This window comes from Hemiscyllium ocellatum, chromosome 21 (genome assembly GCF_020745735.1).
Source record: "Hemiscyllium ocellatum isolate sHemOce1 chromosome 21, sHemOce1.pat.X.cur, whole genome shotgun sequence".
NCBI lineage: Eukaryota > Metazoa > Chordata > Chondrichthyes > Orectolobiformes > Hemiscylliidae > Hemiscyllium > Hemiscyllium ocellatum.
The window spans coordinates 19,275,840-19,297,858 of record NC_083421.1 but is presented as its reverse complement, the minus strand read 5'-3'; the positions used below and the strand labels follow the sequence as shown (position 1 = coordinate 19,297,858).

Sequence of the window (22,019 nt, the reverse complement as noted above, 5' to 3'; positions counted from 1 at the left end):
TTGACCAGGATCTTGTTAGGAATGGAGGATTTGAGTTTTAAGGAGAGGCTAGATAGGTTAGGACTGTTTTCACTGGAGCGTAGGAGGTTGAGGGGTGACCTTATAGAGGTTTATAAAATCATGAAAGATATAGATAAGATAAATTTAATAAGTTTGGGATTATGGACTGGTTTGACAAAAGGGTCTGTTTCCGTGCTGTATGACTATAAAATGTAACAAGTATTTAGCTGATCACTTGAAGTGCCATGGCACAGAAGGCTTCAGGCCAATAGCTGGAAAGTGAGACTTGAACAGATAGGTGCTAGTTGATTGACACAAAGGGTTTCTTTTTGTACTGTAAAACACTAAGACTCCATGGAAATTTATGTTGTGTGGAAAGAGTTTTAGGGTGCAAGCTGTGTTGTTGTGAAGCTTATTATGTGATTGTATTTTTGCTAGGTAATAAACATCATAAACAGTTTTACGGGTGTAGCAGTTGTGATTCTGGAATGCTAAGATGGACTTTGTGTGTTTAAATCTTACCATGGCAGGTTGTGTAGTTGAATGCATTCAGTCTGAAGAATAGAATATGCACAGAAACAAAAACAGAAGTTGCTGGAAAAGCTCACCCACGTCTGGCAGTATCTGTGAAGAGATATCAAAGTTAACTTTTTGGGTCCAGTAACTCTTCTTCAGAACTCCTCAGTTCTGATGAAGGGTCACTGGACCTGAAACGTTAACTGATTTCTCTGCACAGATGCTGCCAGACCTGCTGAGCTTTTCCAGCAACTTCTGTTTTTGTTTCTGATTTACAGCATCTGCAGTCCTTCTGGTTTTAATTTAGAATATGCACAATATTAGAATCTGTTTGTGACTGAGGGCAGCTGTTCTCAGTCACACCTAAAATGAGTAAATAATTGCTAACACCTATCATAGTTTTTAAAGACACCATTGACTGGCAAAGATAAAGCCTGCCAAAGTTAGGATTGCTGTCTCTATTTTTTAGGAATACAGGTAGCAATCTGTGGTTCACCATTATTAGGGATATGGGCATCAAATCCTACCACATCCTCGTTACTGGGAATGTAGACAACAATCCTTGGCTCTCTGTTTATTGGCTATGTGGTCAATGATCCCTGTTTCTCTCTGGTTATTGGGAATGTTGGTAGTGATCCCCCAGCTTTTCCAGTTTTTGGGAATGTGAACAGCAACCAGAACAGCTCTTTAGTTATCAGGAATGTGGTCAGTGATTCCCAACTCCCTGCAATTTTTGGGAATTTGGATAGTGAATCCTGGCTCTCTGGTTTTTGGGAATTTGGGCAGCAATTACTGACTCTTTCTGGTTATTGAGAATGTGGACAACAATCTCTGGCTGTATCTTGTTATTGAGAATGTGCACGGTTGAGATGTGAGTCTATTTGTGTGCCAATGCATTACTGGAATTAACTGTTTGCTCATTTGGTGCAGGACCGTGATGTGCATGAAGGAGCGGATATGCTGATGGTCAAACCGGGAATGCCTTACCTGGACATTGTCCGAGAGGTGAAAAACAAAGTAAGTTTGTGGACATTCCTAACCCAATAGCTGTGTCAGGGTGACAGGTTGAGTAGATTGGGCTTCTACACTTTGTAGTTTAGAAGAATGATAAGAGACCTTATTGAAATAAACAATTCTTGAGAAGACATCACAGGGTAGATGTAGAGAGCTTATTTCCCACTTTAGGAAAGGGCATAATCTCAGAGTAAGGTGTTCACCCATTTGAGTTGGAAATGAGGAGGAATCTTTTCCCTGAGGGTATTGAATATGGAATTCTTTACCACAAAGATATTAAGTATATTCAAGGATGAGATGGATTTTTAATAGCATAGGAATCAAAGGTTTTGGAGATAAGGCAGGAAGATGGAGTTGAGGACTATCAAATCAGCCATGATCTTATTTAATTGTGGAGTAGACTAAAGCGGGTGAACGGTCTACTTCTGCTCCTACACTTTATGGTTTAATGGTTTTATAGTGTTTTAGACTCCTTTGTTTGACAGTGGAATGAGCTGCAAAAGGTTTTTTTCTTCAATAATGTATTCTGTGTTCTCAACAATACCGATTCATGGAATGACAGAAGGAGCCTGCTTGGCCATCCCAGTAATGCTGAGGAAGTTAGCACACGATGGTGGTTTCACAGGCACCACCAGTTAATTATGATCCTGTCCAAGTGATCTTTTCAATGCCTGTAATGGTCAGCGCTAGTTCAGAATTTTGTCTGCATAACGTAAACCAAAGGCTGTATGTGGTCCAGTATTATCTTCTCATCACGCATCTCGCTGATACTATTAACAGAGTGAAAACCTTCAAAATTACTGGGAAAAGATATTTTAACTTTAAATTTAGGGCAATGTATAGCGTAAGTGTGTTTGTCAGAGGAAGGGCTTATCTTCAAAGCTGCTGTTTTCCAGCTCTTGGAAGGTTGAGTCATATTGCCATAGCTTTTATTAAGCAGGGCACATTTTAATTTATTTCTGAGTAACTTGTTTTGTCAGCTTATTAAGTCAGGAGTATGAAGTGACACTCTAAGCTATACTCTGAATTTTCTGCCTCCTACATTCTAATGGGCTTCCTTCATCTCTGGGTCAAATTGATGTCACTGACTGTGAAATAAGGCTCCCTGCAGCCACTTGCATATGCTTTTTGGGATAAGAGTTTCACAATGCATCAAAACATCGTGATGATTTCTGTGAATATACTGACTTGTTGCCATTATTGAATGCTTGGATTTAGCAGTTAAGTCATGTCTCTCGTTCCTTTCAGCACCCCTCATATCCGCTGGCAATTTACCATGTCTCAGGAGAGTTTGCGATGCTGTGGCATGGAGCACAGGCTGGAGCATTTGACCTCAGGACAGCTGTCATGGAGGCTCTGACCAGCTTCAGGAGAGCAGGTAACGGTCTTTAGCGCACAACCAGCATTTCTTCCAATTGTAATTGTATTGTACTTAGCTGTGGCTGTTTAAATGGATGTGCTTCAGCTTGTTTTTAATCCATGACACCAGTGCATTTACCAATAAGATATTCACTTAGGAATTTGCTGGAGCATATTCTGTGCTCGTATGAACAGAATAAAGGTAGTTTGGGTTTCTGCCAATCAATAAACTTCTTTTGGATAGTGTTATATGCTGATGACCCCTACTAATTTCTCTCCTCAATCCTAAAGGAGGTTACTGTTGCTGGGTGATGGTTGGCTGGCTGTGACAATGGGTGCCATGACCAAATCACCCTTCACCTGGTGTGAATCTGGACAATATATTGTGACCAGCTATTCAACTGATTCGGCATCACCACCAAGGCAGCACTTGTATCCAATACACATGTGCACTGACATACACAATTTACAGAGTTAAAAGGACTGGGGAGAAATTCTGACTTGCTCTTGTTGCTCTTCAGTATTTTGAAGTTGGCATTTGCCACTGGGTCACTTTGCTTCATTGTGCACTGAGTTTTAGGATCTCTGTAAATATTGTTTAGCGTGTCCAGGACCCAGGCAGAGGTTGGGTTACATGTACAAAAGTTGACCAGTGCTTCCTGGAATGTTCTTACATGTTCTTCAGGTTGGTTGGGGCCAAGGGTTGCAAGGGTGGGCAGAGTCAATAACTAGTCCAGCATGCCACTGTCAGTGCTGTACTTAGCTGGACAGTAAGTTATTTTACCCATTTCATAAAAATGAATATTCCTGGCATAGCAGCTTATAAAACTGTTCAGTTTTGGTTAGCCAAATTTGAGACATTGTTCTACACAGTGGACTGCCCCGGATGGGATTTTCTATAGGGGGTTGATTTTTTTTTTTGTGGGATCTGTTGCAATGATATTCCTATTGTCCCTATCCCCCTTCAGCACAGGAGAATGTTGAGGTATATGACTCATGCTATGGGCTTATCCAGTTTGGTCTTCATTGTAGTATAAAGTTAACGTACCTGTGTGCTGTCCTTATAGGTGCTGATATCATCATCACATACTACGTGCCACAGATCTTGAAATGGCTGAAGGATATTTGATGCTGCCTCCACTGGGATACAAAATATACAGGGTTATGTTTTAAATTATTCCCATGGACCCCTCTCTCCTGTTCATGTATGCCATGTCTCCCATGCAATATTCCTGTTCACCTGCTCCTTCCTTTTCTGTTCTTGTTTGCTGTTATAACTGATATTATACCAAATACATGCTTTTAAACCAGAACTCTTATGCTAGACCAAAAATGGATTTTTACAGACATGTTTAGTTGCATAATGTGTGTGAATGGAAGAGAAAATGAGAAAGTCAATGAAGTGAGCTGTAAGTGGTTGAAAGACTGTTCAAGTGTCTGATTTTTATATAGGATCTGTTATGCACTGCAAGCACACACAACATCAGGGATCTTAAAATGAATAAATTGACAAGATTTGTGAATAAATCATGTGACAAGGATTTTATTGCGACCGCGGCTGCCATGTGCCTTTGATGCGTTTGAACATGCATTACCAATATTAGCTATAATTGAAATGTAAAACTCTGTGAATAACTGCAAACTAAATAGAATTTTCTGTTTGAATAAAAACAAATTAGGAATCTAAATGCTATTTACTCTGCCTCTTGCAGCCTGATTGTGTCACTTCTTTTGAATTTCATCTTTATAATTCTCTGCCCTATTGATAAAACTGCAGCTATGTTTGTTATAGTCATAGCATTGCTGGGTCATACAGCACAGAAACAGATCCTTCAGTCCAACCCATCATGCTGACCAGGTTTCCCAAAATAAACTAGTCTCTTTTGCCTGCAAACACTGAAGCTGCTGGAAAAGCTCAGCAGATCTGGCAGCATCAATGAAGAGAAATCAGAGTTAATGTTTCAGAAAGGGTAACTGGACCCGAAACGTTAACTCTGATTTCTCTTCACAAATGCAGCCCGAACTGCTGAGCTTTTCCGGCAACTTCTGTTTTTGTTTCTGATTTATATTTCCACGGTTCTTTCAGTTCCTATTTGCCCGCATTTAGCCCGTATCCTGTAAGCCTTTTCTAATCATGTACCTGCCCAAACGCCTTTTCAGTGTTATAATCGTACCCACGTCTCCCATTTTCTCTGGCAGTTTATTCTATAAATGCATCACTCTCTATGTGAAAAGGTTGCCCCTCATGTCCCATTTAAATCTTTCCCCCCCCCTTATCTTAAACCTATGTTCTATGGTTTTGAACTTTACCCTATAAAGACCTTTGCTATTCACCTTTGAGAATAGAGATATTTTTGATGTCCATTGAGAAATTTGGGTGATAAAACTGAAAAAAGTATTTCCTTCCATAGTATGATAATTATTTATTCCCAGAATCGGTCCTATACAGTCAGCTGTTAATTTTGAATCTTTATAAAACAGTGATTTGGTTTCAACTGGAATATTGTGTCCAGTTCTGGACCGCACAAACGGAAAGCTGTGAAGGCTTTAGAAAGTGTGCAGAAACGATTTATGAAAATAGTTTCAGTTACGTCGATAGATGAGAGAAGCTGGAGTTATGTTCCTTCGAGATTTGACGGAGGTGTTCAGAATGATGAGGGGTTTAACCAGGATAGAAGGAAGCAGTTTCCATTGGTGGAAGGTTTCCGAATTGGAGAGTACAAATTTCAGGTGATTGCCACAAGCGATTTAAACTAACTGCGGAGAAACGTTTTTAATGCAACAATTGATTAGGATCCAGAATATGATGACTGGGAGTGTTTTAGAGGCAAGTTTAAATGATGTTTTCAAAAGGCAGTTAGATAAATCTTTGCAGAACACTGGGGTGGGGCCCAGGGAGTGAAACAACGAGCTGAATTGCTTTTGAAGAGTTTGGAATGCTATTGACAGGCTAAATGGCCTCCTTCAGTGTCATAACAATGCTGGGATTTTGTTCTGCCAATGTGAGTATTAAGCACTGTCACGATTTCCCTGCTCAATAATCTAGATATGAGGTAAGATGCAGTCTACTTAGAGCTAAGATGTTAGAAATTTCTTCATGCAAAAGGGCTTGTGAATCTTTGGAATTCTCTGACTGAGCATAAATTCAATGCTAAGATTGATTGATAAGATTTTTGAACGTAATGAAAAATCAAGAAGTTTGAAATACAATGGAAAACTGGAGTTGAAGATTAGCAAATATCTTAATAGATGATAAAGTGGGGGCTGAATTACTTTCTATTCCGTCATGCCCTTATTTCTTACATTCTTATGGAAATTTGTCAAAAAAGGTAGATGCGATGCACGGAGGGACAGAAATATAGATGATACAGAAAAGATAAAAAAAAGAGGGAAAGAGTGTATAAAATAGCTTAGTGATTAATGAAAGAGAACATAAAAATATTTTATCAACACATGAATAAGGAAAGTTTGAGCTGACTGATTTCCAAAGAGGAGATGGTCTTTTGGCTGATGTATTAAGTGGTATAATGAATCTTCACTAGAAAAGAGGATGCTACCAAGGCAGCAGTAAGTTGGAGAGGTGACAGTAAATATGAGTCAGCTTAAAACAACAGTCACCTGGTCTAAATAAACTGCATCCAGGGATGTTAAGGGAAATAGGGGTGGAAATTGTGGACGCTCTGACTACATTGTTTCGGTCTTTCTGGTCATGGGATTGGAATTAAAAAGGGAGAGAGATGAATTTTGTATCTCCTCCTTTGGACCCATTCAGGCCCAAAACATGCTAACAGATGAATAAAAGTAAAATACTACAGATGCTAGAAATCTGAAATAAAGCAGTAAATGCTTGACAATCTCAGCAAGTCAGGCGGCATCTGTGGACAGATATAGAATTGAGGTTTTGAATCCAGCATGATTTCATTGGAACTGAAAAGAGCTGTAAAGTGAGATTTTTATGATGCAAGCAGACCAAGACGAGAAGCAAGTGGAACATACTGTGATAGTGCTGCCAGCAAACAACAAAAGCAGTGATAAGGGTTACAAACGAGAGATAAATAGGTGGAAAGCCATTTTATTCTCCCTCACTGATTGCTGTAACTAAGAGATTTTGCAGTTAGGGTACCAATCACTTGTTCCTTTTGCAAAGAAGTGAAAATAATTTGGAGAAGGGGGCTGTCATGTTGGCTCAGTGGTTAGCACTGCTACCTCACAGCACCAGGGACTCCAGTTTGATTCCAGCCTCGGCAACTGACTGTGTGGAGTTTGCATATTCTCCCCTTTTCTGTGTGGGTTTCCTCCCACAATCCAAAGATGTGCAGGTCAGGTAAATTGGCCAAGCTAAATTGCCCATAGTGTTCAGGAATGTGTCGGTTAGGTGCATTAGTCAGGGGTAAAATGTAGAGTAGTACAGTAGGGGAATGGATCTGGGTGGTTTACTCTTCAGAGGGTCAGTGTGGACTTGTTGGGCTGAAGGGCCTGTTTCCACACACAGGATTTTACGATTCTATGAAGAAGAATTGAAGAACAGAAAATCTTGGCAAGTAAAAAGGGCATTGTCAACAAACCAAAAGTGCCCATCATTAAATCACCCATGGTAAATTTCACCCATCCCCCATTACTAAATCACCCACGTTTCCAACTAAATTACATGCAATTCTGGCAAAAGACATTGCAACATTTTAGTATTTTTCGAATCAATCTGTTTGGCAATCTTAGTGTCTGTTTCTGGAGCAGGTGCGATTGAACCCAGATCTCCTGGTTCAAGGGATACTCAAACTGCATTACAAGAACCTTTAACAACATTTTTCTTCTTATTTAACTTATTTTTTAAATCTACATATTCAGAGTTACACCCCTGGAGCAGTAGGGACTTGGCCCAGGTTTTAACCAACATTTATAAAAAGAGTTGCATGAATTCCAAACACCTGATTGCTATTGCTATTTCAATTGCTATTTTTGAACTCTGAGGAAAGGTTATCTGACCCAAAATGTTACTCTGATTTCTCTCCACAGGTGCTGCCAGACCTGCTGAGCTTTTCCAGCAATTTCTTTATTTGTTGCCATTTTACAATGTTGTTTCTTGAAGTCACATATTGCAAGGTAGTTTAGATAGTAATTCATATGACCTGGTCTGTGAGGGTATGAGCTGGAAGCAACTCAAATTCTTGCTCATATGCAGACATTCCATATTCTTTACTAAGCATGTATTGAAATAATACACCTCAATAACTGAATTGTCAATGGAGAAAGACTGCACACACTGGCCAATATTTGTATATGGTGCAAATATTGTGTGCCAAATAATTCTGGAAAGCAAACAAAAAAAGGATAAAAGTGACGAGGCTAAAATGCTTGATGCAATTTAGTGCAATTAATGTATAGTACAGGCATATTATGAACATTCACATAAACTAAAAGAAACAATACTATTCACATACTAATATGCAACTCTGACATCATAATCTCCTTGCTCAATGTTATGTTTCATCAGGCATGGTTGCTTCCTAACTGGTTAACTCAGAATTGTGTTCAGTGGTCAGTACCAGAGAGTTATCAGTAAACCTTTCCCTGTGCACCATTTACACTTCAGATCTTTAGCAGCTTCCTAAAAATGCAAACTAATGATGAATTTTATTTTGTTTTGAGAATTTGAACCCTGAGGCAGTTGAATTGTTTTATGAGATGATGAAAAGGACTTTATGAAATCACAGCAGTTATTGTGACTGACCTGGGTGTACCTGTAACCAGGCAACAGGTACTCAAAACTAATCAAGTCAACGCCCCCGCGGAACTAGACCAATAGGAAGGCGTGACTATTGATTGACAGGGGGCATTAACCAATAGAAAATAGGTTGCGATGACGCAGCGGTACATAAACAATACTGCAATCGTTGGCTGCTCATTTGAGCGAACAGCTTTCCCGGTTCGAGTAGTTTAGGCAGAGCTTTCAGTATGCGAGAGATCGTGCATCTTCAGGCGGGCCAGTGTGGCAACCAGATCGGGGCCAAGGTTTGTACAATTTAGCCACCTCAGGATTAGGGCTTCTAGGGAAAGGGGTGGAAGTGTGAAGAAATCGAGGGCATGGCATGACCCCGCCCGGAACATGACCCACACTCACTCCAATTAACCCGAGCGATGCGGGTCTGAAGAGCGGTCCCGATGAATGTCCTGTTTGTGGAGGCCACTCGGGTTGTCCGGCTGACGGTTGGACAACCAGGTGCTGGGCGGCTGCTGCCCCGTCCGGGCACGCATGCGTGATGCTGGCTCCTCCTCCCGGCTAGGGCGCATGTGCAGTGGTAGCGGCACCATCTCCCGCCTGATGGGTCTCTTCAGCCGTTATCCCTTTCGCGGGCTGCAGGGTCCCCCATCCACCTAACCTCACTTGGGCACGACTGACAGATAAATGTGCAGGTAGATGCCCCACACGGCAGTCATACTGTCGGAGGGTTAGCAAGTGCTGAAGGAGAGCTGCTCTGTCACAGGGTCAGTGCTATTTAAGGACTGGTATAGTCCAAAATCTGGTGGAAATCAAGCATTAACATTTCAATTGAATCAGTGTAAAATATACAGTAGAATGTGATAAGTACTTTTTAAAAAAGAATGGGTTGGAATATTTGCAGACGATGGGTGACGTTTGAGTGGAGGTCCAAGGAATGGTGCCTACTTCCTCTATATTATCTATTTAAACCACCTGTATAAGGTTCTAGTCTGAGTCCAGACCTCTGTAATATGCCATTTGGCATCCATCACAGCATCCCCTTTACTTTATCGTAAGGATTTAAAATTTGTGCTGAACCATTGCAGTGCACTGACACAACTATGCTAGAAATATCATTTGAAGAAGGCACATCAGTGTGGTGCAGAAACATTATTTTCTTAAGTTTTTATAAATGATAGATACTTCAACAGAAGCCCAGTTTATTTACCCACTCAGTGTCCTCTAAACCTTGGCTGATGTTACCGTGGCCAGCAGGGAGTGACCCGAGAATTTCCCAATTCCTAGTGGAAGTACTGTACGTAAACCAAATGCACCAGTTAAACTCAAGCAAAGTATTTCAAATTTCACTTCGTGCAAAGTAGTTTCCAGAAGCCCTGTTCGAAGAATGATTAGTAGATATATTAATGTACTATGTAATGTGCCAGGTAATCAGTTATACCTTACACGTACCAGATATGTATTTACAATCTCCTACCCTCACAACAATCGATACATTTGCTTTATGAGTTAGAGCTTTGAAGGTGGTAAAGCATATTAAGAAATTAGTTAACACTGCTCATGGGATCTTGAGTGGAGTGTCAGCAGTGCAGACACAGAGCAATTATGCTTAATGTTTATGAAGCTCTGTTTAAGTTGAAACTAAAACTATTAAAGTGCAGAGGGAATTTGGGAATCTTAGTTTGGAAATGTTACATTGCTGGGCTTGTTCTCCTTGGACGAATGGATCTGTACGGGAAATCTGCTTGATGTATGCAAGATGGAGTAATTTGAATGAGGTGGACAAAGAAAAGCTCGTTCTGTTGGCTCAAAGACTCAGGGTACAAAAATTTAAGTATTTGAGAGATGCAGGCATGAATGTGAGATGTTTATTTTAGCAAATGATAATGATCCGGAACCTGTTGTCTGCACGGAGATGAAACTGCAGATGATTAATGATTTTTAGTTGGAAAATGGATGGTTGATTGAAGTAAATAAGCTTGCAGGGATAGAGTGAGAGAATGGATTGATAGGACTGCAATGACCACCTCTACTGTTAGTTCTGATGTCCTGGAAGGATCTAACTTTGGCCCCCATCTATTGTTCGTGTAGGCTGTCTCTTGGTGACAACACCCAGCTCAAGCTCACCACCACCTCTCTTGACTCCTCTACTGTCATTAATTTATTGCATTGTTTGTCTGACATCCAGCAGTGGATGTATAGAAATTTTCTTTCTTCCAATGCTGCCATAAACATGTTCCTTAGCTAAAAACTCCATCCCTTTCTCTAGCGACTGTCAGAGGCTGACGCACCCTGTTCAAATCTTTATGTTGGAGTTGGCCCTGAGATGAGCCTCTGATATATAAGCACCATTGCTAAGATTTATTTTCCAGTTGGCAACTTCTGCGGACTCTGCATGCCTCAATTTGTCTGTGAAAACTTCATTTATATTCTTGCCTCTAAATTTCACTCTTTCCAAAAGCAAGTTGGCCTAAGGTTTAGAAGCATCCTCCCATATTTTGGCCTCTAAACCTTGGTCAACCAAAATTCTTCTGCCTGCTTCCTGAATCACCCAAGTCCCATTGGCCTATGGTTTTAAAATTACCTTATTTTTAGATCCCTTCCCTTCTTTTATTTATAATGTCCTCCAACCGTATGTCCTTTGGTTGCCTTAGTTTTACTGGACAATAGGGCTGCTCTATCATTAGAGAGAGATGACTGGTGGTGGTTTAACCTGAGGGTCACCATGCCTCAGACAAGCAAAGAGGTTGAGCTGAATGGACCTTCACAATAACCTCAGCCAGGACAGGAATTGAACCCATGTTGTTAGCATTGCTCTGTAATGCAAACTAGCAATCTTGCCAAATTGAGCTAACCAACCTCCTTGATAAATGTGCCTTCATTCAATTTGGACCTCTTTAAAATCCCTGATTTTAATCACTCCACCATTGCTGACTGTGACATTAGCTGTGATTTTCAATGCCCTGAATCCCAGAACCTTGCTGTATCTTGTTTTGTCTTTTTTGTTAGATGCTCCTCTTGCATAGGAGTAATTCAAGGAAGATTCATTCGATTGACTCTTGGGACTATTATAGAAACATGAGGGAGCTTGACAGGTTGATACTGAATTGAACGTTACCCTTGTGGGGGAATAAACTTTGGACCATGGGTTCAGGAAAACTACATCAATTTAAGATGTATATATTGGAGGAATTTCTCTCCTTGGGGTCATCAACCTTTGGAATTCTGTACTTCAGAAGGTGTGGAGACTGAGATAGACTTTCTGTTTTGACTATAGGGGAGTCCAGAGTTATGGGGAGCAGGAGGGAAAGTGATGTTGAGGCCATGTTGAATTTAGTAATTCTATGCTGTTTTTAAATTCTGTCCAATATTCTGACCTTCAACATATCTTTGTAGAATTATCTGTCTTTTCCTTGTGTTTGATACTATCTTTGATTTTCTTTTAGTTAGCTGTGGTTGGTAGGTCATTAAAATTAGAATTTTTCTTGTTTTTTGGAATATGTGTGTTCTACACTTTCTGGAATAATCCCTTAAAATGTCAGCAACTTCATCTTTCTTGACCTATCTCTTAGCCTAACTTGCTAGTTCAGTTTCATTAGTTCAGCTTTTATGCCTTCATTAACCTTGTTTAAATTCAAAATAGTAGTCTTGCACTCTCACTTTTGTTCCTTAAATGGTGTATAAAATTCACTCATTATGATCCCTGAGGTGCTTTCACTTTGAGGTCAGCAATTATTCCTACCTCGTTGGTCAAAACCAGGTCTATTACATGTTAGTCTAGAAATTGTCCCAAAAATCATTCAATGAATTACCCCTCTCGAATGCTTTTCCCATCATAGTTACCAAAGTGCCAGGGGTAAAGAGGGTTTTTTTTGTTTTAAATGCAGAGAGTTCTAATCTAGAATGCCCTGTCTAGTGGGGTGACAGTAGCAAATTCAACAGTGACTTTCAATGGGATACTGGGTTCACACACTAAAACAAAACATAGCATAATGTTTCAGTCAATAAAATTTCCCATGTTAATCTCTTACCCTTTTCAGAAGCTCCAATGATTTATTTGTTGATACCCTGACTTGCCATTGGCTCCTAGTAGGGAGCGCCTCCACAACTCCCACAAGTGACCTGTTGCCATTATCATTCCCTATCTTGTCTACAGGTCACTTCTATTTCCTGGTTTCCTGAATTTAGCTTGTCCCTCTCTGGTGTACTAAAGCCATCTTTAATTAATAGAGACACTTGTCCATTATTTCCTAGCTTCCTGTCCTTCCTAAATGCTTTGTATTCACATTCCAGTCTCAGTCATCCTGTAGCCATGTCTCAGTAATGGCTACTAGATCAGACTTGTGAATCTTACTTTGTGCTACTAGTTCATCTATTTTATTTTGAATGAATGGTGCATTAAAATATGGTGTCTGACGTTTCCTCCTTTTATTACTTTTGTAACCTCTAGTCTTATTTGTTGATTTGCTCTGAAGATTTCAATACTGTGATGCTCTTAATGTCTGGTGGAGTAGCTTTAAGGAGCAGTAGTTTGATTTCCGTTCCTTTTATATAGCGCTTGTATTTATATTCCCTTTGACCAAGCTGTTTTTACATCTCCTCTACTGCCTTTTTGTTAGATTTTGTTTTGATGTTTCTGTAAAATGCCTTTGGGTGTTTGATAACATTTAAAGGTGTTCTTGTTTAGTTTGGAGCTGGTTGGTGAGGAAGGTTCCAGGATAATATCATTGCCCTATGCTTCTCTGCTTGGCATTTTTTTACTGTCCCGATCCAGAAATATGTGATTTGGCAGAGCAACACTGAGAATTGTACCGCATGGGAGATCATTATGCTATCTCTTAGCAAGATCAATCCAATTTGCCAATATTCCCTTTTCTCCATTATTCTACGTTTTGTTTTAGTGTGTGAACCCAGTATCCCATTGAATTTGCTACTGTCACCCCACTAGATGGGGCATTCCAGATTACAACTTCCTGCATTTAGAACAAAAAAAATCTTCCTCTTTACCCCTGGCTCTTTGGTAATTATAAATAATACAATATACAGCACAGGAACAGGTCCTACAGCCAACCAAGCCTGTGCTGATTCCTACTCTTTATTTAGACCCGTTACTTATTACCCATACAATGTTTTTATCCCTCTGTTTGCCTCCCATTCATTTGTCTATCAAGATAGATCTTAAATGTTGCTAACGTGTCTGCTTCCACCACCTTCACTGACAGTGGGGGAATGCCTGGAACTCACTTCGCTCCTAAACTTTCCTCCTATCACCTTGAATCTGTGCCTTCTTGAAATTGATATTTCCATTCTGGGATAATGCCTCTGACTTTCTACCCTATCTATGCCACTCATAATTTTGTAAGCTTCTCTCAGGCAGCCCCTCAGCTTCTGTCTTTCCAGTGAAAACAATGCAAGTTTATCTTCAGACCAGGTAACATTCTGGTTAAACCCTCTCTGCAAAGCATCCACATCCTTCTGGAAGCATGTCAACCAGAACTACATGCAATATTTCCAAATGTGGCCTAAATTTTGTACAGCTGTAACGTAACTTGCCAACTTTTATATTCGATGCCCCGGCTGTGCAGTATGCCTTCTTGACCACTGTAGCCACCTGTGTTGCTACTTTCAGGGATCTGTGCACCTGTATGCCCAGATACCTCTGTATGCCAATGCTCTGAAGGGTTCTGCCATATATAATTCGCAGCTGAATCTGAACTTCCAAAATGCATCACCTTGCATTTATCTGAATTAAATTCAATCTGCCATTTCTGTGCCCAAATCTGCAATCTATCTATATCCCACTTTATCATTAGACAAACCTCCTCACTGTCTGCAACTCCACAAATTTTGGTGGCGTCTGCAAATTTGCTCATCAGACACCTAAATTTTTCGTCCAGATCGTTTATATAACAAAAAGCACCCTTCCACCACTACTGTCTGTGCTCAATGACCAAGCCAGTTCTGTATCCATCTATTCAGTACACCCTGGATCCATGAGACTCTACCTTTTCTACCAGCCTGTTATAAGGTACCTTATCAAATGTCTTACTAAGTCCATGTCAACAACATCCACTGCCCTTTCCTCATCAATCATTGAGTTTTTTTGAGGAGGCGACTACAATCAGGTTGGTGAGCATGACCTTCCCTGCACAAACCCATGTTGCCTATCATGAACAAGTCCATGCACCTCCAAATGTGAATGAATCCTGTCTCTCAGCAACTTCTTCACTAACTTCCCGATCATTGATATTGGGCTCACTGACCTGTATTTACCCAGATTATCTCTTCTTAAACAAAAGAACAACATTCTCCATTCTCCAGTCCTCTGGAACCTCGCCTGAGGCCAAAGAGGATGCAAAGTTATCTGTTAAGGCCCCAGCTATTACCTCCCATGCCTCTCTCAGAATCCTGGGATGGATCTTGGCTGACCCTGGGGGACTTGTCTACTTCAGTGCATTCCATCCTGTTGACCAAGGACATTTCATGGTCCCTTTTAGTCGTCCTAACTCCCCATTTGAGTTCCTTCCTACTTTCTTCATGGTCTTCATCTGTTTTAAGTTGCCTAGACCTTAGGTATGCTTCCTTTTCTTTTTGACTAAGCTAACAACTTCCCTTGCCATCCAAAGTTCCCGAATCCTGTCATTCCAGTCCTCCATTTTCACGGTGCCTTAATTAGCTGGTCTTTAAAAGGCTTCCACGTGTCAGATGTGGATTAACCCCCAAACAGGTACATTCTCCAATTCTCACCTATTTCGGTTCTTGTTAGCCTTCCCCCAATTTAGCACTTTCATCCAAAGTCCACTCTTGTCCTTGTCCTTATAGGTATCTGAAGAACTCTGGAATTATGGTCACCATTCGAGCTATAAAGATATAGCTAGAGTTTAAGGTCTATACATTCCTGTGAGGGTGAAGGGCAAGGTAGGCAGGAACAGGGAACCCTGGATGACAAAAGAAATTGAGAGTTTGACCAGAAAAAAAGGAGGTGTGGCTCTGGTACAGGCAGCTGGGATCAAGGGAATCCCTGCAGGTTTATACGGGCTACAGGAGTTTACTGAAGAAGAAAATCAGGGCACAAGATGGCCTTAGCTGAGAAGATTAGGGTGAATCCAAAGAGGTTCTTTAAGTATAACAAAGGAAAAAGAGGAACTAGAGAGAGAACAGGACCCTTCAAGGACCAAAGTACGTGTAGAACTGCTGGAAATGGGTGAGGTCCTCAATGAGTGTTTCTCCTCTGTTTACTGTGGAGAAAGACGGGAAGACTTGAGAACTTGGGGAAGTTAGTGGTGATATCTTGGGAATAGTCCATATCACAGTAGAGGAAATGTTGGATGTATTAGAATGTATGAAGGTGGATAAATCTTGACCAGATATATCTAAGAAACCTGCAAGAGGCTAGAGAAGAAATTGCCAGGCCTCTGGCAGAAACTTTTGCATCAACATTAGCCATGGGTGAGGTGAGGTCACAGAACACTGGAGGATAGCAAATGTTAAGCCCTTATTCAAGAAGGGCTGCAAAGAAAAACCAGAGAACTATAGACCAGTAAGCTTAACATCTGGTGGATAAGTTACTTGAGAAGATTCTGAGAGATAAGATACAGAGTGGAACCTCAATTATCTGAATACCAATTATCCAAAAATCGGATTATCTGAAGGAGATCTCGAGGTCCCAATAGAAACATTACATCAAAGACCTGTTTCCAACAGTGATCGTGTCTTTTGTTGCAGTAATTAAACAGGCACCCTCTCCAAATGACTGACCTCTGCCCGCCCTCTCTCTCTCCCCACACTTTCCCTGGAGTTCTACAGAAGGTATACCCTAACCCACTCCGTGCTTCCCAGGAATAATCTCTCCAACATTGTCCCAGGGCAAACGTGGAACCTGTCAAAAATTTGCAGTAAAAAGTTGTGTGTGTGGCTGTGTGCTATTTGGAGACTTATCCCACAAAGACAGCTGAAGTAGCAGCAGTCTTGTTGGTGTGCAGTCCAGCTGCCCCGGAGAGGGGGGTGGGAGTGGACAGGGTGGTGGCAGGGGATGTGTTAGGGGCAGGGGGTGTGTTTGGACCAGACTGGGGGAAGGGGTTGGGGGCAGGGGATCACGCGCTTTGTGCTGGGAGGGTGTGGGCGGTGTTGGACTGAGTTGGGTGGTGCTGGATGGGGTGGGGCAGGGGGCGGTGATGGGGGCAGGGCCTCGCACACTGTATGCTGCTGCACTCTCCTGAACGGGGAGCAGAATTTAAAACTCCGAGCCCCAGAGGAAAGGCATTTAATCGATTTTCTGAATAATCGATTATCCGAACGAAATAGTGCCCGCCCATCTCATTCAGATAATCGAGTTTCCACTGTACATGCATTTGGAAAGACAGGGTTTGATTAGGAGTAGTCAGCATGACTTTGTGCCTGGGAGATCATACCTCATAGATATGTTAGAGTTCTTTGACAAAGTGACCAGGAAGGTCAATGAGGGCAAGGTGGTAGATGTAGTCTATATGGATTTCAGTAAGGCCTTTGATAAGGTTTCATATGGGAGGCTGCTCTGGAAGGTTAGATTGCATGGAATCCTGGGGAACTGGTAAATTAGATACATAATTGGCTTGAATGATAGGAAGCAGAGGGTAATAATGGAAGGATGCTTGTCAGACTGGAGGCCTGTGACTAGGTGTGTTCCTCAGGTCATTACTGGGCCCATAGCTGTTTGCTATCTATATCAAAGATTTGAATGAAAATGTCCAAGGTATGATTAGTAAGTTTGCAGATGACACTAAAATAGGCGGTATCATGGACAGTGAGGAAGGTTATCAGAAATTGCAGCAGGACCTTGATCAGCTGGGGAAGTGGGCTGGGAAATGGCAAATGGATTTCAATATAGATAAATATGAGGTCTTGCATTTGGAAAGTCAAGTCAAGGTTGGAGCTTCATGGTGAATGGTAGGGCCTTCAGGAATGTTGTGGAATAGAAGGACCTTTGAGTTCAGATGCACAGTTCTCTGGAAGTGGCGTCACAGGTAGACAGGGCAGTAAAGAAGGCTTTTGGCACACTGGCCTTCATCAATCAGGGCACTGAGTACAGAAGTTGGCAAGTTATGTTGTAGTTGTAGATGACGTTGTTGAGGCTGCATTTGGAGTATTGCATTCAGTTTTGGTCACCTTGCTATAGGAAGGATGTCATTAAACTGGAAAGAGTGCAGAAGAGATTTACAAGGATGTTGCCTGGACTCAAGGGTCTGAGTTATAGGGAGAAGTTGGAAAAGCTAGAAATTTAGAACACAGAAGGGTGAGAGGTGGTCTTCTGGAAGTGTACAAGATCATGACAGGCCTGGATAGGGTAAATGCACTGTCTTTTTCCCAGTGTTGGAGACCATCAGTATAAGGTTAGAGGGGAAAGAATTAAAGGTTACTTTAGGGGCAATTTCTTTACACAGAGGGTGGGTGCACATATGGAATCAGCTGCTAGCAAAAGTGGTTAAGGTGGGTACATTAATGACATTTAAGGGCATTTGGACATATACATGGATCAGGAAGGTTTAGAAGGATATAGGCCAAGTGCAGGGAAATGGGGTTAGCATGGATGGAGATTTTGGTTGGCATGAATCAGTTTGGGCTGAATGCCCTGTCTCCATTTTGTAGGACTCTGTGAGGTATTGCATTTTGGTAAAACAAACAAGGGCAGACCTCTTACAGTAGGGCATTGGGTAGTGTGGTAGAACAGAGACACCTCGGGGTTCAGATACAAAATTCCTTGAAGTTTGCGTCACATATAGATAGGATGGAGTCAAGTTAGGTAAAGGGGCAGTACAAAGAGATCTGGATGTTCTTGTACACCAGTCAATGAAGGCAAGCATGCAGGTACAGCAGGTAGTGAAGAAAGCTAATAGCATGCTGGCCTTCATAACAAGAGGGATTGAGTATAGAAGCAAAGAGGTTCTTCTGAAGCTATACAGGGCCCTGGTGAAACCACACCTGGAGTACTGTGTGCAGTTCTGGTCTCCAAATTTGAGGAAAGACATTCTGGCTATTGAGGGAGTGCAGCGTAGGTTCACGAGATCAATTCCTGGAATGGCGGGACTATCTTATGTTGAAAGATTGGAGCGACTGGGCTTGTATACCCTTGAGTTTAGAAGACTGAGAGGGGATCTGATTGAGACGTGTAAGATTATTAAAGGGTTGGACACTCTGGAGGCAGGAAACATGTTTCCTCTAATGGGCGAGTCCCGAACCCAGAGGACACAGCTTAAAAATAAGGGGTAGGCCATTTAGGACAGAGATGAGGAGAAACTTCTTCACCCAGAGAGTGGTGGGGGTGTGGAATGCTCTCCCCCAGAAGGCAGTGGAGGCCCAGTCACTGGATTCGTTTAAGAAAGAGTTGGATAGAGCTCTCAAAGATAGTGGAATAAAGGGTTATGGAGATAAGGCAGGAACAGGATATTGATTGAGGATGATCAACCATGATCATAATGAATGGTGGTGCAGGCTTGAAGGGCAGAATGGACTACTCCTGCACATATTGTCTATTGATGGTTAAGAAGGCCTTTAGCACACTTGCCTTCGTTGCTCAGACCTTTGAGTATAGGAGTTGAAACATTATGTTCTTCATGCAGGGAGTGGACCGTCTATGGAATGGGCTGCCAGAGAAAGTGGTTGAGGCAGATACAAAAGCAACATTTAAACATTTGGATAGGTAAATGGATGGGAAGAGTCAAGAGGAATATGAACCAAATGCTGGCAATTGGAACCAGCAGAGCTGGAACCACAGTCAGCATGGACCAGTTTGGGCCGAAGGGCTTGTTTCCATGCTGTATTACTCTATGACTCTATTCCCAAAATGTTTCCCCACTGAAAATTTGATCACAAAGAAAAATTAGGCTCATTAGGCTTATTGGACTCATTTCCCAATACCAGATCCAGTATGGCCCCCTCCCTCATTGGACTATCCACATACTGTTTCAAAAAACCCTCCTACAAATTGCTCCCCATCCAAACGCTTGGCACTAGGGGAGTCCCGATCAATATGGGGAAATTAAAATCACCCACCACAGCAACCCTGTTATTGTCATATCTTTCCAGAATCTGACTACATATCTCCCACTTGCAGCTGGGAGGTCTGTAGTATAGCTGAAAATGTGTTGCTGGTTAAAGCGCAGCAGGTCAGGCAGCATCCAAGGAACAGGAAATTCGACGTTTCGGGCATAAGCCCTTCATCAAGAATGAGGAAAGTGGTCTGTAGTATAGTCCTAGCATTGTGTTTGCACTCCTCCTACTCCTGAGCTCTATCCACAATGCCACACTGCAAGGTCCCTCCAGGGTGTCTTCCCTCAACCCCTCTGTAATATGCTCCCTAACCAGAAAGCAACTCGCCCACCTCTTTTGCTTCCTCCTCTGCCTTGTCTAAAACATCCCGGAACATTCAGCTGCCAATCCTGTCCCTCTTTCAACCATGTCTCTGTGATAGCAACAACATCATGCATTAATCCAGGCTCTAATTTCATCTGTGTTGCCTGTTTTACTTCTTGCATTGAAACAAATAAGTCCAAGCCTTCAATTCTGCTGAGTTCTGCTGTTTTTCCTCTTAGCAAGCTTATCCCCAATGACCTGCTGCTCCAGTTCCCATTCCCCTGCCACACTAGTTTAAACCCTTCTGGGGTTTTTATCAGTTACTGCTGGTTCCTGACCTTCCTGCTTTGGGAAATTGTTTATCCCTGTATAGTTCATCAAATTAGCCCTTTAGTCACCTTTCCAAATTCTATCAAAATAGAACAATTCCAGTATCACTGATGTCCCCAACAAATGAGTCACTTATCTTTTAGATCAATCTTTTAGCAATAAAACAAACATCAACTGGAAGCCTATCACTTGATTATTTTCAGTACTTGAATTTAAAGTATTGAAATAAAGATTTATGGATGGTGGAAGTAAGTTATGAGAGTCCTGTTCGTCACAGTGGACACCTTTTTAAAAATGTTAATTAGAAGGTCAAGTGTAGCACAGTGTACATAATAAATGGGGTTGAAAAATGCCTTTTAGTAACCACACAAAATACTTTACCACAAAGAAATACAGATTAAAGAAATGGATTTTGAAATATCTGAATCTTGGCTAGACATGATTTGGAGATGCCGGTGTTGGACTGAGGTGTACAAAGTTAAAAATTACACACCACCAGGTTGTAGTCCAATAGGTTTAATTGGAAGCACACTAGCTTTCAGAGTGTCGCTCCTTCATCAGGTGAAGTTGATGAAGGACTATAACCTAGTGTTGTGTGATTTTTAACTTGGCTAGGGATGTTAGACTGTAGAAGGTCACTAGCGTAGACAGGAAGATTATGAAATAAGATTATATAAGATAATGAAGCAAATGAACAAAAAGTTAGTCTCGGGCAGTTTTTAAGGAGCAACTGACAGAAAGAAGAGGATAGGTTTATAGAAGGAATTCCAGAGCTTAGGGGTTTAGCAGTTAATGGCAGAGCCGTCACTGGTGGACAAATTCAAAACTGGAGATGTGCGAGAGGCTGGAATTGAAGCAGTGCAGATGTCTCAAAGGGTAATTGGTGGAGAAAGGAGATAAGGGATAGTAATAGATGTGGTCATGGATGGCTTTGAAAATGAGGCTAAGAATTTTAAAGATCAGTGGACATGGACTGGCAAATGGGAGCTGGTGTGAAATAGGACTCTGACAGCAGATTAAACCTCGCATTTATGAAGGGTAAGAGTGTGGGAGACCAGCTAGAATTATGTGTGTCAACTCCAGAGATAACCAATGTATGATTAGTTGAGGCAGAGCAACATTAAGTGATATTACATTTGTGGGAATGGACAGTTTTAGGGATGGTTTGGGTGTGGCTGAAAGTTTGACCCCAAAATAGATATGGCACAAAAACTGAAAACCGTCTGATTCAGCCTCTGACAGGTATCAGAGAGAGCGTGGAGTCAACAACCGTGGAATAGAATTGGTAGCAAGCACTTAAAGTCATGCTTTTGATTGTCCCAGACAAAACTTCTTCTCATCCATTCGTGGATGTCTGATAAGCCATCTGATTGAGAATGGAAGGGATGAAAGAAATGATGTGTTTGACAAAATGTTCAAGGAGTTGAGAATGTGGGCCTGGAAAAGCACAGCAGATCGGAGGAGCAGGAGAATTGACATTTCAGGCATAAGTCCTTCATCAGGAATGAGGTTGAGGGCTGGGGAGCTGAGAGATAAATGGGAGGGGGGGGGAGGGGCTGGGGAAGGTAGATGAAGGTGGGGGAGAAGGTGATAGGACAGAGAGGAGGGTGGAGCGGATAGCTGGGAAAGACTATGGACAGTTCAAGAGGGCGGTGCTGAGTTGGAGCCTTGGGACTGGGATAAGGTGGGGGAGAGGAAATGAGGAAACTGGTGAAATCCACATTAATCCTGTGTGGTTGCAGGGTCCAATGGAGGA

At 41.7% G+C, this 22,019-nt stretch overlaps 2 protein-coding genes across 2 annotated transcripts in view; both read left to right on the top strand.

The window, feature by feature from the left end:
- Positions 1–4,577, top strand: part of alad (aminolevulinate dehydratase) — a 32,213-nt gene extending 27,636 nt beyond the window's left edge. Inside the window, exons 10-12 of the mRNA XM_060841730.1 lie at positions 1,447–1,533; positions 2,779–2,908; positions 3,957–4,577. Of these exons, the coding sequence (XP_060697713.1) occupies positions 1,447–1,533; positions 2,779–2,908; positions 3,957–4,018 (279 nt within the window). The 3' untranslated portion in view covers positions 4,019–4,577. The remainder of the gene's footprint in view (positions 1–1,446; positions 1,534–2,778; positions 2,909–3,956) is intronic.
- Positions 4,578–8,782: 4,205 nt separating this feature from the next.
- The window catches only part of LOC132825784 (tubulin beta chain-like), a 64,903-nt gene continuing 51,666 nt past the window's right edge, over positions 8,783–22,019 (top strand). The window contains exon 1 of the mRNA XM_060841257.1: positions 8,783–8,898. Within this exon, the coding sequence (XP_060697240.1) occupies positions 8,842–8,898 (57 nt within the window). The 5' untranslated portion in view covers positions 8,783–8,841. The remainder of the gene's footprint in view (positions 8,899–22,019) is intronic.